The sequence below is a fragment of the Stylophora pistillata genome, chromosome 6, assembly GCF_964205215.1.
Source record: "Stylophora pistillata chromosome 6, jaStyPist1.2, whole genome shotgun sequence".
In the NCBI taxonomy this organism is placed as follows: Eukaryota; Metazoa; Cnidaria; class Anthozoa; order Scleractinia; family Pocilloporidae; genus Stylophora; species Stylophora pistillata.
The window spans coordinates 32,024,001-32,039,890 of record NC_142524.1 but is presented as its reverse complement, the minus strand read 5'-3'; the positions used below and the strand labels follow the sequence as shown (position 1 = coordinate 32,039,890).

The window sequence follows — 15,890 nt, the reverse complement described above, 5'->3', positions numbered from 1 at the left end:
CAAATCAAAATGAGAGCAAACACTATTTCATGCAAGATCAAATTATTTGACTTCCGCTTTATATTCCAAATTATTGTATGGCTGTGTCTCACAAGGACTGGGAACAACCGAATTCATGAATTTGATTAGCTGAAATCACTATTGAGAGCGGTCTAGATTTTCCCATCTAGACCGGTATCTAGACCGGTCTTGAAAAAAAAGGTACAAAGAATATAAAAATTTGGCATATAAGACATAGCCATATAATAAACATCTTATTAACCGAGCTAGGTCGGTCTGTATGGGAGAATCTTGACCTCGGCCGCTGGTACAGACTTCACTGCGTTCGGTCTGTACTGGCGACATCGGTCAAGATTCTCCCATACAGACCTCCCGCTCGGTTAATAAGAATTAAATATTGGACTCTTTGGAGATGATAGTTCGGAAGACAGTCGCAGCAATGAATACGGATTGAGATGTATTTTGCTAAGGACACGTTTAAGCGAAAGCATATATAGTTTGTGAAAAGCTTGAAACTAAGGCAGCGCATTGCCATTAAATGAAGCTGAGTCATTTATCAAATGTTCACAGCCGCCATTACCAATGCAACTGATGTGTATGAACATGAAACAGATTTTTATCTTCTTTCTTAGTAGACCTACACTTCCAGCGTAAGGGTTAAATGAGCCAGTGAAGATTAATATCGAAAGGTGTTAATCGTTTATTGATAACCTCTAAAATGCTCGTCGAGGCATCCTTTACAGTATCTGTGGCCACATCTCTTTTGAACTGGTTCCTTAAGTGGTAGATGACATATCAAGCACTGAAAATCTCTATCAACTGCTTCCACAAAGTCTTCATCGCGTCCCGAAGGAGGGCGGGATTCATTCGATGCGGATTGCGTTAGTTTGAAAACTAGTACTTAATTATGATGCAATATGCAAAAAATGCGACCATCTTGCGAAACATCTTTCAAGCGCAACCAAGCCATGATTTTTGGTCTCTATCAATCAATTTGTTTAATTCTACGAAATATTTTCGATTAATTACAGATTTGATGAGATTTTTCTTTTCAATTCTGCTTTAAAAATGCAAAAAAACCACGAAACAAATGAGAATGGCTATGGAAAGTAGAAATCCACACTTATTAGGAAAAATTTGCTCCAGCACTAAATTTTGATGCAACGATCAAAAGAGAGACTCTAAGGTCTCGTGTATTTCCTGATGACTTGAAGGCGTCATCTTTCTCAAACAGGTTGAAGGAAATTGTCGCACTAGGGCCATCTGGTTCGTCACGAGTTTCGTATCATTTAATGTCGACTCAGTCAAGCATAGATATTTCTCGGAAATTTGTATTGTTTTCAGAGAATTGTTTTCAGTCAAGTGACAGTCCGTGTGAAGCAGCCGACAGAATATTAACTTTGTTGGAGTTCAATGCAGTCTTGGCCAATGGAAATCTCTGTGGAAAACGCTCATTTACCTTTCGGTTATGGAGAGGTTTTTATGAGTCCGATTGACGACGATTTGCGGTGTTTAATTTGTCAACTACCTTTGCGAGAGCCAGTTCTGACGAGATGTGGCCACAGATTTTGTAGACAATGCCTCGAGCAACATCTTGCAAGGTTTGAGCTCGCATCTTTACTTTATTGTCCTCGTCAATGCAAGTCACGTGTACAATCTACTCATCGTTTAAGAAATTTCGTATAAAGGTATTTTCAACATAAACGTGCCTGTGATAAGTCTGTCATAACATCTCTAAGAAAGCATAATGTCGTTGAAAGCTCAGCCGTGTGACTGACATATCGCACTAAATGAAATGAAGAGTTCTCATGATTCTACTCGTAATTCAAAGGTCATGAGATGATACTTTACTGAAAAACATTACCGTGGATAATTCATTAATTGGGACCTTATACAACCACGACGGCGACGGCAACGAGGACGTGGAAAAACAAGAAATCCAATTGGCAGAACAATAGCTCAGCACGTGCATTTTGAAACTTTGTACATTTCTTAGCCGTCCTATGCAAAACAACAACGTGAAATCGCTAAAATTTGCGTCGTTTGCGAACCGAAACCGCGACGGCAAATTATTTTAATTTCCATTTGGGACTCAACGCTACTTTTATACGTCATGCTGTAGTTGAGCTGTGGCGCCGTTTAAGACAGTAAGCTCCTGCAACCATTTTTGAAATTCTAACTAAGAGTAGAAATTCATTTTTTAATCGAAGTCTTCCTTGGCGTTGCCGTCCTAATTGCGTAAAGTCCCTATTGTCCACGAACGGCGGGAATGCAATGGTAAAGGCACATAGCACGCTATTATCTTTGCAATTAAGATGTTTTTCAGGTCTCAAGTCTCTATTTTAGGGCACTATTAGCCTGTAGTTATTTTGGCAATATGTCATTTATCACAGTTTTTATCCACAACGTTAGACATGTAGTTCAAGTTGAAAGCGAGTGGTGGCAAGATTCTGGAAATGGGGAAGCAGAGAAGTAAACTTTGTTTATCATCGAATGATATAAACGCTCACGTTTATTGACATAATATATGTTAATGATATTACTATATCATTCAAAATATATCGAAATCAACGTTTTGATCCTAATTATTTATTTTTCTATTATTTCAACAGTCAAGAAATTCAACATCAAATCTGTAACTGTCCTGTTGACAGAGAGAAACTTGACCGCAGCCAGGTACAGATGACGGTTGACAATTAAGCCTTGTTCATGCAAAAGCAAATGCAGATTTACTAATCGAACGTAAACAAAGGGGCTTTCAGATACGTAAGTGCAGTCGATGATATCCAAGACGGTGGTGCACCTTTTTTCTCAAGCATGGGGGTTTCTTGGATACTCGAGGAGTATCTGTGTGACTTCCCGTATTCAATGCAGCAGAAAATTTTAACTTTCATAGCTTAAAAAGCATTTCAGCTTGAAGTAGATGAGTTCGTAGACAGATTCTAAATAGCGTTGAAAATTATTTCAGTGTTAAGAGAATGCATTCGTAAACAGATTCTTCAATTACTTTATTCCAAGCGCTACTTTTTTTTAGTTGTCTTTGAAATGGACCTAATTTTTGCCGTGCTGTGTAGGAGCTCTGGGGGTAATAGATCCAGCTCAACTTTAATTCAAACTTTGAGACGTTTAAATATTGATATGTGCAAAAGCATTGTTATCATTTGATTTGATTTGATTTTCATCACAAATAGGATGTATTTCCTGACAAAGCTACTGACAGGAAGATCCTCTCGTTTACCATACTATGCCCAAATGACGGTTGCGAGTGGATTGGTGAACTGAGGGAAAAAGAGGTGCAGAATCTCTATGTGGCTTCATATATTAATATTAAATCCCACTACCTATCCTTAACCTCTTTATCAGAGATGTAAAAGAGATTACCCTAGTATAAAAGAGTAAATATGCTTTCTGTGCTATAAGTCCTAATAGATACGTGCTTATGGGATTCCCCCAGAGGACATAAGAGACACGACCTTCGCCGGTTCTAGCGGTTCGAGGATACTAAAACATTCTAAGGGAAGGTTCTATAGAAGGCAAAGAAGGAGAAACGAAAAGGGAAAGGAATCTTAAGAGCGTAATCTTTACATTTTCATGCATTTTCGAGCCTGTAAATGAGAAAGCCCCAGGAAAGATAAAGCTGTGACTGACGCATCCTTCAAAAATTAAGTAGCGTACATTTAGCTTTTATTTGTGTCAGCCTGAGAATGACATACGTGGACATGCTGACATTTTTACTGTTTTCCTAGAATCACCTGATATCGTGCGGTTTCTGTCTTGTACCCTGTGCTAACCAAAAGTGCAATGCTACAATTAAAAGGCTCGAAATGGAAGAACACGTGATAAACACTTGTGAATGAAAAATGGTTCCTTGCGATTATTGTGGGGAGCAACATCCGAAATGTCTGATGCAAGTAAGTCACAATACATAGAGTATATTTTTTTCGTAAAGAATAACGAATTCTAAACCATCCAAAGACCTTGACCACTGATTCATCATTAATTAGGGCCTTCATTTTCCAAAATAGCAGTGGGTGCTTGTGATATAAATGATCACTAGCAGCTGCCCGGAAAGTATTGTTAGAGAAATTTATCTTCCTGATGGGGTCTCTTTCTTAGATCTGTCTCGTTCTAAATAGTGATAGGACACGTTTTAATGCTGATAATATCATAAATATTGAGTAGCAAGATCTAATGGTGGGGCATTCTATTGAAAAAATGAAAGATATCTTGGTCCTTAATTGCAGAAACATGTGAATGATTGTGCAAAGATGCCGCTGGAATGCGCAAATGGTTGTGGGGAAAACATCTTACGAGAAAAGGCATGTTAAACGTGGTTTATAAACGCGGTATTTCATTGAAATCTTAAGCTGATTAAGAATTATTTTCTTTTCAACAGATCGAGACCCACAATGACAACGATTGTCCACTGGCCATAATCTCCTGTCCATATGTTGATATGGGTTGCACCACCAAGGCAATTTTTGTTCTATGTTTTTTTCTTTGTATTATTGATCACTTACACAGTGGGAAACAAGCGAGCTTACTGCTTAAAATTTACTCTTTCCTCATTTAATTTCTGTGAATAATTTGCAAATAATCTCATATTTGAGAGCGTGTTATGGCAGCTGTCATTGGTGCAGATAAGTCCAACCAATTCCATAACATCTTAATTGTTATTACAAACTCGATCATTGGATAATGCAATTCAAGACTTTTTATTGGCTTAGCCATTATGGTATATCAGCCAATATACCATAATCTACAAATATGGCAAGCGTACGTGTCACCTTAAAATTAAGAGGGAGCTAAAAATTTAATAAAATTTAATAAAATTTAATAATTTAATTAACATTTTTAATAAAACAATTATTCCACTCGCGCTTGTTGGATATGAGATGATTATAGCCAACGAGGCGCGTAGCGCCGAGTTGGCTATATATCATCTCATAACCCACGCACGCTCGTGGAATAATTGTTAATTAGTTATCCCCGTGACATTTATTTCTCATTTCAGATTCCAAGAAAGGAGGTCGAATTGCACCTCCAGACCACAATGAGAATCCACTTCGAAAACGCCTGCAGAATTTTCAAAGAGGTGAATTCCAAACTTGAAGAGAAAGTAAGAGCCCTTGAATTTGACCAAACAATGCTAAAGCAGGAGAAATCTACCCTAAAACATCAAGTGCAGGACTTAAAATCCGCCAATGCTGTTCTCTAAGCAAAGGTAACTGCCCAGGAGAAAAATATGTCAGAATTGATGAGCGAAAAATTTGTGTGGAAGATAACTGGTTTCAGCGACATCTTAAAAAACGCTAAGTGTGGATCCAGCAAAGAGATATACAGCTCTCCATTCCTAACTGGAAAACATGGTTACAAATTTTCAATTTGTTTACGACCTGATGGAGATCACTCAAAGAGAAACACGTACATTTCTGTATTCCTACGTGTTATGAAAGGTAATTTCGACGCCATACTGCCATGGCCTTTTCGCTGTGACGTCACATTTAGACTCCTTGACCAAAAGGACAGGATAAATGTGTCCGAGCGCTTCATTAATCGCCCCATTCAAAGACCGAATTCAGATGCTTACATCAGTGCCATCGGCAGTAGGAGATTTGTATCCCACAAGAAGCTGATGACATCGCGCTACCTTGTGGAGGACGCCATGTTTCTTCAAGTGGAGGTTTGTCCACGTAGCCCAACTAAATTCTGAGACGCGAAGATGTTGGACTGGAAAAGTACAGAAAAGTAGAAAATGACCCTGTAAACCTTAAATATTTGGGTTTTTTAAGGTGCCCATAATTTCCAATATAGAACTGTTAAAGTTTTGAAGAAAGATGTATCTTGATATGCTGGTAGCAATTCAGTAATGCACTATTCCAGAACCGACAATGGTCCTAGATGAGAACTGTGGGAGGGCAGAAGAACCAAATTTGGTGTCAGCCGCCAGGATTGACCGCTTCAACTTACAGTTGTAGGACCCCTCCCCTCCCCCGAACGGCAGTTGAGCAGATGATAATATTTTCATCTGCACCAATCATATATGCTTTGCTCAGTGTATGCAGCATCAATTATTGGTGTTTAAAAAAATATTATGACTAGACAGTTTTGAGCAACTTAGAGAAAATGAGTCGAATCAAGTCAACACTGATATTATGCCTTTCATAATCTCTTTTAAAAGGGGAAATTGTAGGATATGTAACTGCCGAAATGTTTAGTAGAAACACTTTCGCTATGAACATCAACTATGTAACGTTACAGGTACCTATACAACTGATGTACAGGAAAGTGTCTGATTTTAGACGTACTGAAAATTAAACGATCCATTTTCTTTTTTCTAGACCCGTTTTTACTCGCTCGCTTTCAAATCGAGTTGCTTTTGGGCTGGTATGGAGTAATTTTCTGTTTAACTGCTTAAGCCACAACACATGTCACATTACATTGTAAAGATTTTGACAATTTAAAAATGACACATCGTAAAGAGGAAAAATTTGTCAGGGTAACTTTTTCTTAGGACTAACAGTTACAGTTTGTCAATTTTTGACACACTGCGGCTAAATTGTTTATCTGTTACTAAGATCACATCCGTCACGCTAAGGATGACTTAAAAATAACTCGATTGAGACCTCATTTGCGTAATACTAGATCGATAGAAGTGCCGGAAACAAGAGGAGCAAAGGAAGGAGAAGAGAGCCCTTTTCTAAAACAAATAAATAGGTTTTTATGTCTCCGAGGTCGTGTGACTCGTGTTATCCCGCTTGTACCTGTACTATCCCATATCCAGCGTTTTCATCTCGCATCTCGCCAATAAAACTTCTCGGGGTAACCCGACTTAACACTGACCCCCAGTCCATGGACCCCCTACGGACCTGGTCCACGGACCCCTGTATGGACCGGTCCACGGACCCTCTACGGACCCCACTTTACCGACCCCTCATGAAAAGACAATAATAACAATGACAACTTATAGAGATTTGACTTACCTTTTTTTTTTTAAACAACAAATATATATGAAATACATATATAAAAACTGCGGTTATGAAACGTATATGTGCACGATCCTTCGCGGTAAAGCACTATTTAAGCAATAGTGAAAATCAGACCTGAAAAAAATTCAGGCCTGTACGGGATTCGAACCACTGACCTCTGCGATACTAGTGCAGCGCTCTACCAATTGAGCTAACAAGCCAACTGGGAGCAGGCCATCAAATTAATTCGACATAAACCCGTAGATGATAAATCAAACAACAAATATATATGAAATACATATATATGAACTTTGGTTATGAAACGTATATGTGCACGATCCTTCGCAGTAAAGCACTATTTAAGCAATAGTGAAAATCAGACCTGAAAAAAATTCAGGCCTGTACGGGATTCGAACCACTGACCTCTGCGATACTAGTGCGATACTATTTTCACTATTGCTTAAATAGTGCTTTACTACGAAGGATCGTGCACATATACCTTTTTTTTTTGTTCGCGGTGACGAAATTTTGATTGTTAGTTGCCAAGCCTTTGAACAGGAGTAAGTCTGAAGGTGACCTGGCGTTTCGAAAGCTGCGCGATATTTTCCCTTGTCCATTAGTCATTGAATAAAAGTCGCCCTGCTGAAAGATTTGGCAACTAAACACATAATTGTCAAATATTACGATCTCTAATCCGTCTAACATCTAATGAACATGGACATCTTTATTTGTCGAAGGAGCACTATTTTGTGAAGCCTGGGTCGAGTCAATGAACACGCGGGGAATTGAGCCGAACAAAATCGCGGAGGCAATCGGTGACAGCAAAGGATATAAATACACAAGTTAGCTAAGTTATCAGTCTTTTCCTTCCTTTTTTTTTTACTTTTTAGTCGATTTTTTTCTTTCTTTTATTGCCACGCTGATATATGGAATATTAACATTCAAAATTTCGCCACCGCGAACATAAGCGGTAAGTCACATCTCTACAAGTTGTTGTTGTTATTATTGTCTTTTCCTGAGGGGTCCATAAAGGGGGGTCCGTAGAGAGTCCGTGGACCGGTCCGTACAGGGGTCCGTGGACCAGGTCCGTAGGGGGTCCATGGACTGGGGGTCAGTGTTTTCGGGTTACCCAACTTCTCGTATACCATACACCCTATGCAGAAGGAAAAGAGACTGGGAGCGTTTAACTTGAAAACGAGGCTAGTTGGGCCAAGTAAATAAAAATGGCCGCCTGATGTGAAGAGCGCCAGTTTTTGAAAATGCCGCAAAACTGTTGCGTGCCAAACTCTACCAAAAAGAAGTACAGAACCGAAAGTGGGGAGAAAATTTCTTACTTTAAATTTCCGGAGGACACTATCCTCAAAAAGCGTTGGCTCCATGCCATTCGTCGAGAGGAAGGAAAAGAGTTTAGAGTCAGCGAAAACACGAAGATCTGTTCTCGTCATTTTTAAGCCCGAGGACTTGGCTAAAGCTGTTGGAGGTCAGCGTGTTATGTGAAGGCAGGGGTAATTCCATCTCGATTTTCGTGGTCCAAAGCAGGTTCTCCGAAAAAGAGAGCACCTCCTAAATGTCGCAATATTTCTTCTATAACAGGGTGTTCAAACAAGGAGTTGTAACAATCTCAAAGTCAAAGTCAAACAACTGCAAATGCAACTAAAGCAATTTTTGAAACCTGTACTTCATCAGCAGCTATTAGTTATCATGATGTGGAAAGCAGCTTAAATTCGTGTGGAGATCAAACAGGAGAAGTTAAAGAACTTGTAAGTATTCGAGGTTTTGAACTCGAAAATGCGAAGTTAAAGGCTGAAATATAGGTATTAAAACGCCAGTTGAATCTTAAAAGATTCCCGCCTTTTTCAACCACGCAATTTTAATAACGACGAGGACATTGCCTTTTATACTGGATTTCCTAACTTAGCAACATTAAATGCTGTGTTTGAATTTTTAAATACTGGATCGAAAGGAGAAAACATCAGGTACTGTTCATCAAAAGAAAGAACTGTCCAAAAGGAGTTTTACGATGGTGGAAACGAGGAACCAGAGGGATGTACTAGCATAGGTAGACAAAGAGCTTAGAACCCAGCGAGAAGTTCTTCCTTGTTCTGTGCAGACTGAGAAGAGGATTTTCAGAAAGACATCTGGCACACTTGTTTGGTATTTCACAATCGACAGTAAGCAGAACATTCCTCTCTTGGATTAATTATATGTATTTAAGATCTGGTCAAGTATCTATATGGCCTAATAGGGAGGTCATAAGAGTTACAATGCATGACAGCTTTAAAGAGAAGTACTCTTCCACCCGTGTAATAATCGATTGTACGGAAATAAGATGCCAAATGCCTTCCAGCTTTATGTTGAATTCCAAACTGTTCAGCTCCTATAAGAACCATGTAACTCTAAAAGGCTTAGTTGGAATTGCTCCAAGTGGAGCTATAACTTTTATCAATGAGCTATATAGTGGAAGCATTTCCAATCGTGAAATTGTTGAACAAAGTGGTTTCCTGAAGTTGGAGTTTGACAATGGTGACACCGTGATGGCCGATAAAGGTTTTACAATCGAAGAACTACTCCCACTGGGTGTAACCCTAAACATTCCCCCCTTTTTAGGTTCCAATAGCCAAATGATAGCACAAGATGTTATCAAGACTCAAGAAATTGCTTCTGTTAGAATACATGTTAAACGGGCTCTCAACAAAATCAAGAATTTTCACTTATGGGATGGTGTTGTACCCCTCAGTTTGTTTGGGGTGGTAAACCAAATGTGGAGTGTCTGTGCCTTTTTATGTAACATTCAGAACCCTCTCATTTCCACTTAACACTGAGTTAGACAAAGCTCTGAGGTACACTACAGAATTTCAGTCAATTTAATAAATGCAAACTTGATGATATCTCTCATGTTAACTATTTTCTAAACCAACTAAAACTAAGGATGTGATTCGCTTGCTTTCAGTCCCAAATACTTTAAGATGTAAGTCTTACATGTAGTTCCAAAGATCTTAAAATCAAATAATAAAGAGGTACTAAACTTACGAAAGCTTTATCCTCAAAGCTATCTTATTATGCAGACCATATTGGTTTAAACATATCCAGTTAGGTATGAGACACAATTCTCTTTACTCATGACAAGATTAGATTGTGGTAGTTAACCCTTCTAATGGTTACTGAACTCTACAGAGGCTGGTGCTATGAAATGTTCAAAATAGCTGTTCTTTAGGCCTTCATTCAATACTTCCCAGAATTGAGGATCAATTATGATCCTCTCTATACTTATGCCTTTGTTAGTATAGATAACAAAGTCACACCAACTTGCTCCTGTAATACTTAGTTGACCCTGTATCTGGAAGTAGTACTGATGCCCCCTTTTCAGCCTTGGCTTTCCATTTACATTTTCTGCAAAGAAACTTTCATCTGCACATGCTTCTAAGGGACTAACATGAAATTTTGTGTAAGGACATTTAACCTCTACCAACCCAAAAGGCTTGCTACAGCCTCGGTCAATGACCTTGCCATCTGGTGATGCTGCTAAAAAGGGAGATACCATACTGACAATAAGACCACTTTTAAACACTGAAACTGGATTCCTTGTTGAAAACATATATTTTTTATACTCCTTTAAGGCTACAGGCTCGTAGGTTTTCCCATGTGCAGTTTGTTTAGCAGTAAATGGTTTGGGATGAAGCAAACTGTTTACTAGAGTGTCATGATTCCTTTGCCTTTTTACAATTGTGTGGAAATTAGATGCTGTATACCGAAATTTTCTTTCTGCCTGCCATTCTTCTGATGCTACTTGTTCAATTGTTTTCTTCTCGATGGTATTAAGCTTTACCTCACCAACAATCAAATGTTCCAGGAGTGCTTACTGGCTGCTTCTCAAATCATCTGGCTTTTCATATGGCTCAGATTGTTGCAAAGGAAATGGAGGATATACAGAAATAGAATTTTGTTCATTATGACAGTCCACTCTTGGCATTGAGTCAATATTACAGAAAACTTGAAAATTAGACTCAGTGAACTGTAACTGGTAACTTGCATAGGAGTCACTTGGACATTTTCCAAATTTTGTTTCCTGTAAGTTGGTACAACCAGGAGACATAATTTGAGACAGGGCAAACTTAGGGTTGATCTTTTGAAGTTTGTCTTTTAACAAAGCCTCATCAGATGCCTGTGTATGCAAATTTTTCCTAGCTTCATACAACAAGCACCTTACTCCACTATCAGGGTTATATTCTGCATCTAAATTCACCTTTTTTACCTCAAGTTCCATGACAGGTTGGGGCTTGATTTTATCCCCTCTTACACGCCTGTGCCATAGTTGTAAACTTGAAGTACATGCCTTAGCTTGTGTCATATCAGAGTCATTTTCCAAGTCCTTGATATCTTGACAACAATACAAGCCTAACTTACAGAGTTTCACCATAACAGCCAGCACATGATTGTTAAAACCAACAGTTCCTGCTACACATGTACATGAGGCATATTTAACAGCTCCAGTTACTAAACAAAGTGCAACTTATTTATGGGGTGGCTCAATTTTTTTGAAACTATGGTAACACAAGCATTTAAAAAAGAAATAATGGTCGTCACTTGCGCAAGTTAAGTCCTTCAGATATTCATCAACAAGAAATGTTTTTGCCTTTTTCATGCTTGTTGGAACCGCATGGTTCTGTTTATTTTTGTCCAAGCTTTTTCCAGATTTAGAAATATGTAAATCCATCTCTGCCCTTGTAAATAATGGCATTCGTTGCAAATTTGTAGACCATCCAGCTGATGGAAATTTAACAGTTATTTCCTCAGGTATCGCATCACTTTGAGCGGGTTGTTCTTGTCTCTCCTTCCGACGCGTGTATAACAGATTTTTATCGGGATCCACAACATCTTTATCACGACCAGACGCAACATATTCAAGAACTCTTTACAATGAAAAATTGAAAAAATTTAATCATTTCATCAAAATCTCATTTAGAAAAGTAATTCCTAAAATCCTTTGATCTTCTTGTACGATATTAAAATCTGTTTAATTCTAAGAAGTATCACGCACGACTGACAAATACTGTACTTGCCTTTTCGCCAATTGTGCCTTTGTTTTTAACCCCTTTGCTGGATCGCCACGACATTTTAACCAAAAGCGAAGTTCATCTGATTTTAGAGCAGTCGGATTTCTTCCTTGAAGCGATGCTCCTGAGATATCTTCCTTCGTAAGAATCTGAGAAAGACGGCTACTAACAGAGTCATGAGCGGCCATATTTTTAACACGAGCTAACAAGGCCCAACTAGCCTTGTTTTCACGTTTATCGCTCCCAGTCTCTTCTCGTTATGCATGGGGTGTATGCTTCTTAAGTATCCAAAATGGCGGAAGCATCAGAACGTTGTTCACCTTCGGGTTATGATGAGGAATTCGTCAGTGAGGTTGAAGAAGACTTGCATTGTTTAATTTGCTATTCACCGCTTAAGGATCCTGTTCAAACAAGATGCGGGCATCGCTACTGCAAGGAATGCCTCGAGGAACACTTTCGAAGGTGCGGTTTACTTTACGGCAATACTAATTACAGGAGGAAAGGAAATTTACCTTCTTTTTAAGCAATTCGCTGGCTTAGCGAGATTATCACACTTTTAAAGGGTATTTGTCCTTCTTTAGAGAATAGTCGAAGGGAAAGGTATAGGAAATTCGGGAAGCAGAAATTTGGGCGTTGATTAATTGTTGCTAAATTAAGTTTTGGTAGTCGAACGTATCATGGAAATGTTTGTTTTCAGATGTTCTTGTAACGTTTCTGGGTTGAATAAGAATTGGACCTTTTAAGTGAACGTAAAATGTTCCTTTGTCTAGAGCAATACATCTATTAGATGCACTAACTTCCTTCTCTTGAAATAATTGGCATCAAATCAATCATGTAAATGGTTAGAGTACATTATTAGTATTTGCATAAGTCTATAATTTGGTTAGATTGAGTCTTTTCCCGTTCACAGATGTTAAGTGAACCTGTATGTACGATTTGTGCTTTAGGTCACTGTTGAATGAAATTAACGTTTTGGAATTATTGATTGCTAATTAAATAGTACTTCTAATAATTTTCCAAAGTGGAGGAAAGGAAATTGTTTGATGTTGATTAATTAGCATAATATATTATGTTTTGAACAGGCGGGAAATTCAACACTTGCCTTTGACTTGCCCAGCTGACAGGAATGGTCTGGTTCGAGACCGGGTAAATTATTTATACCATTTATGTAGTGATTCATTTTCAGCTGATATAATTAGAGGACATAATCCATAAGGTGATTGTTGTCCTGTTTTGAACATTCTGGGTAAAATGTAAATGCTTCTGTGGGTTCGAAACAATAGGAGCTAAGATCTAGTGAGACAATGTAAAAGTTTATCTTTCTCTCAAGGATACGGAAGACCTTCGCGGGCATGCTTAACTTCGCAAAAAAGAAAAAAATTCGAAGCATAACCACCATAAAATAGACCTCAATAGAAAGTTTATGAAATGCACTCTTCGAAAAAAAAAAAAAATTTCGGTCTAGCTTGATCTAAACGTAAACCGAATGAGGCACGACATTTCGAAATGGGCGATGTTTCCTCAAGCGAATTTATTGCACGTCAAATCTGACTGCACAAATAAAATTTCTGCACACATTCAGGTTTGAGGGTTTAGTCCTCAAAAGAGTGTGGGGAATTTTTCGATATTATTGGTTGGTTTGTGATTTATCTGTAAAGTTTGATGATCAAAATTTTGCCGATATGCATTACGTCGGAGGCTGATGCGGGAGATCGATTTCGAAGAACGGAATTCCCCATACTGCTTTTAGATTGCTAGTCTTCAGACCAAATTAAGGGCAATCCATTACGTTTAAATACCCCATTAATTCGTTCGACTGGGGAATCTATTGAGTGATACAGTCCAGTTGGTTTGGATGTCCAAGGTAAGGCGAAGGCTGGTAGTTCTTCCTTTTAATGGCTCCCAGAACAGAAACTGTGAAAATATTTTCCTAACTTAGTAGCATTACGGTGATATAAGTTTTTATGGTTTCCTTTAAAGTAGCGCTCTAGAAGCACGTCATTTGAATGCTTAAGTTTTTTCTGCTCTTAAGAAAGTGTGTTAATTTATTTTCTTCTCTTATACCATTTTCAAAATGTGCGTTGTTGTTACTTATTTCACCTCTAGGATGTTTTTCCTGACAAGGCAACAGAAAGGAAAATTCTTTCTTTAGGTATCAAATGTTCAAGTGAAGGCTGTAAATGGACTGGAGAACTTAGAGACAAAGAGGTGAGCTCAACTTAAGACACAAATGAACAGCAACGTCAAAGGCCTTCCTGACTCGCGAGCTGATTTTATATCTTGTATATCTTCTCTCGTTATGCGTACTACCCGTACATTGTAATTTGTGCACAAATCCTTAAATAAATAAATAATATAATAAAGACAAAGCCGACAGCATTTTAGCCTCAATACCATAGGGTGATTGTCTTTTAACTGACTCCTTCTTTACTTTATCTTTCAAAGGAAACACATTATGCTTCGACGACTTGTTTAAGTCAAGGCGAAGACAAATTACTAAAAAAATGTGCCTTCAATTAAACATTGTTGCAGGATCGTCAACCACCTGACCCACCATTGTTCAATGTACTAGGAGTGTTAAAATTATCAACCTCAAAATTAAAGAACGTATTTTTTCCTAGGTTCACTTGTCATCTTGTGCTTATAAAGCTGTCCCTTGTCACAACTCAAACTGTCTCGTGAAGGTGCAAAGGCAACACCTCATGTCCCACGTTAGTGTTACCTGTATGTGGAGAATTGTCAGTTGCGATCACTGTAGTGAATCGCAACCACAGTGTCATATGCAGGTAGATATTGTTTAAATAAGTATTTTAACATGATATGTATTGTTGCCTCCTCAATAGAATTATTCACAATGAATGATCGATATTTGAAACAAAGCTCCATGTTAGAATAAATCCATTCATTTTATCTCTATTAGTTTACAACCTGTTACGGTGCAAACCGTTCCACGTGGCACAGAGTGGCAGCAAACATAACAAAAAGATCTCTGTCACCTTTTATACGACCTTTAATGCTGCATGTTCTTACTACGTCTTATCTCCACTAGGATCATTTTGATCAGTGCAGTCAGTTCCCAGTAACTTGTCCAAACAACTGTGGTTGTTCAATTCCCAGGGGACTGGTAAGAAAGCAGTTTCTATTTCACGCTCTCACTAAATGTAGACTACTTCCAAAGTTTGAACCTATCTCCAGATTGTGAAGCTAAGAAAACCCCTTTATCAGAGGTAGAATTCCAATGTCTCAGTTTCATATGGTGATCCACTTTATAGCTAGTAAGTAAGATAGCTGACCTTGCCATTTGCATTACATGGAAAAAGAATAATGTTGTCTTTGCGCTGAGATTGCCTTTCTTACCTGTGAAAGGATATGAAAGAATTATCCTGTGTTGTTGGCAAAACATTTTGAAATTACTATAAAATTCGCAAAAGACAGAGAGAAAAAAAGACGGGAGAAAAAATAGCAGTTCTGGGCTACTGCAAAGGTACAACCGAAAGAGAAGGACGGCTTATCTCCTTGTGCTAGTTTATTAGGTGGTGTAAATACGTCAGGCCCATTAACTGACTGACTGAAAACTGCTTACTCGGACTGATTTATTATCGGTCGGGAACCCTTTCTCTGTTAACATGACAAATAAGAAATTGACATGTGTGTGCAAAGGTCGTTAGCTTTGACACGACCAAAATAATTTGGCAAACTGTATCTCTTGTACAATGGGAAGTAGCTGTCCACTTAGTCACCGTTTAATTGAGTAAATTAATAGGTAATTAGAAGTTTTAATTCCAATTTAGCAATCGACTTTTTTTTTTTCAGATTTCAACTCACCTCAGCGAGGATTGTCCACTTTCAATAATTCCTTTTCTGCATG

At 38.3% G+C, this 15,890-nt stretch overlaps 1 protein-coding gene and 2 pseudogenes across 3 annotated transcripts; 2 read left to right on the top strand and 1 right to left on the bottom strand.

Annotated features, from left to right (window-relative positions):
- Positions 1 to 620: 620 nt before the first annotated feature.
- LOC148729435 (TNF receptor-associated factor 6-like) lies at positions 621 to 6,340 on the top strand (annotated as a pseudogene). Its single transcript, XR_015988872.1, has 7 exons — positions 621 to 1,601; positions 2,613 to 2,676; positions 3,192 to 3,293; positions 3,747 to 3,911; positions 4,245 to 4,319; positions 4,397 to 4,474; positions 5,015 to 6,340. The product of XR_015988872.1 is annotated as a TNF receptor-associated factor 6-like (transcript).
- A 3,464-nt stretch (positions 6,341 to 9,804) lies between these two features.
- On the bottom strand, positions 9,805 to 12,211 carry LOC148729434 (uncharacterized; annotated as a pseudogene). Its single transcript, XR_015989049.1, has 2 exons — positions 12,029 to 12,211; positions 9,805 to 11,878 (listed from the first exon to the last, which is right to left on the bottom strand). The product of XR_015989049.1 is annotated as an uncharacterized LOC148729434 (transcript).
- Positions 12,212 to 12,275: 64 nt separating this feature from the next.
- Positions 12,276 to 15,146, top strand: LOC148729433 (TNF receptor-associated factor 6-like). The gene is made up of 5 exons (XM_088725957.1): positions 12,276 to 12,484; positions 13,105 to 13,168; positions 14,175 to 14,230; positions 14,644 to 14,808; positions 15,072 to 15,146. Exons 1-4 carry the CDS (start codon positions 12,315 to 12,317, stop codon positions 14,702 to 14,704), a joined length of 351 nt encoding a protein of 116 aa, XP_088582083.1. The 5' UTR covers positions 12,276 to 12,314; the 3' UTR covers positions 14,705 to 14,808; positions 15,072 to 15,146.
- The last annotated feature ends 744 nt before the right edge of the window (positions 15,147 to 15,890 follow it).

What these genes read in the sequence shown, in the direction of transcription:
- LOC148729433 (XM_088725957.1), top strand. Translation starts at nt 12,315, where the DNA reads ATGGCGGAAGCATCAGAACGTTGTTCACCTTCGGGTTATGATGAGGAA. An exon ending in ATGGTCTGGTTCGAGACCGG is followed by an intron (nt 13,169 to 14,174) that starts GTAAATTATTTA and finishes TTCTTTCTTTAG; the next exon opens with GTATCAAATGTTCAAGTGAA. An exon ending in GAGAACTTAGAGACAAAGAG is followed by an intron (nt 14,231 to 14,643) that starts GTGAGCTCAACT and finishes ATTTTTTCCTAG; the next exon opens with GTTCACTTGTCATCTTGTGC.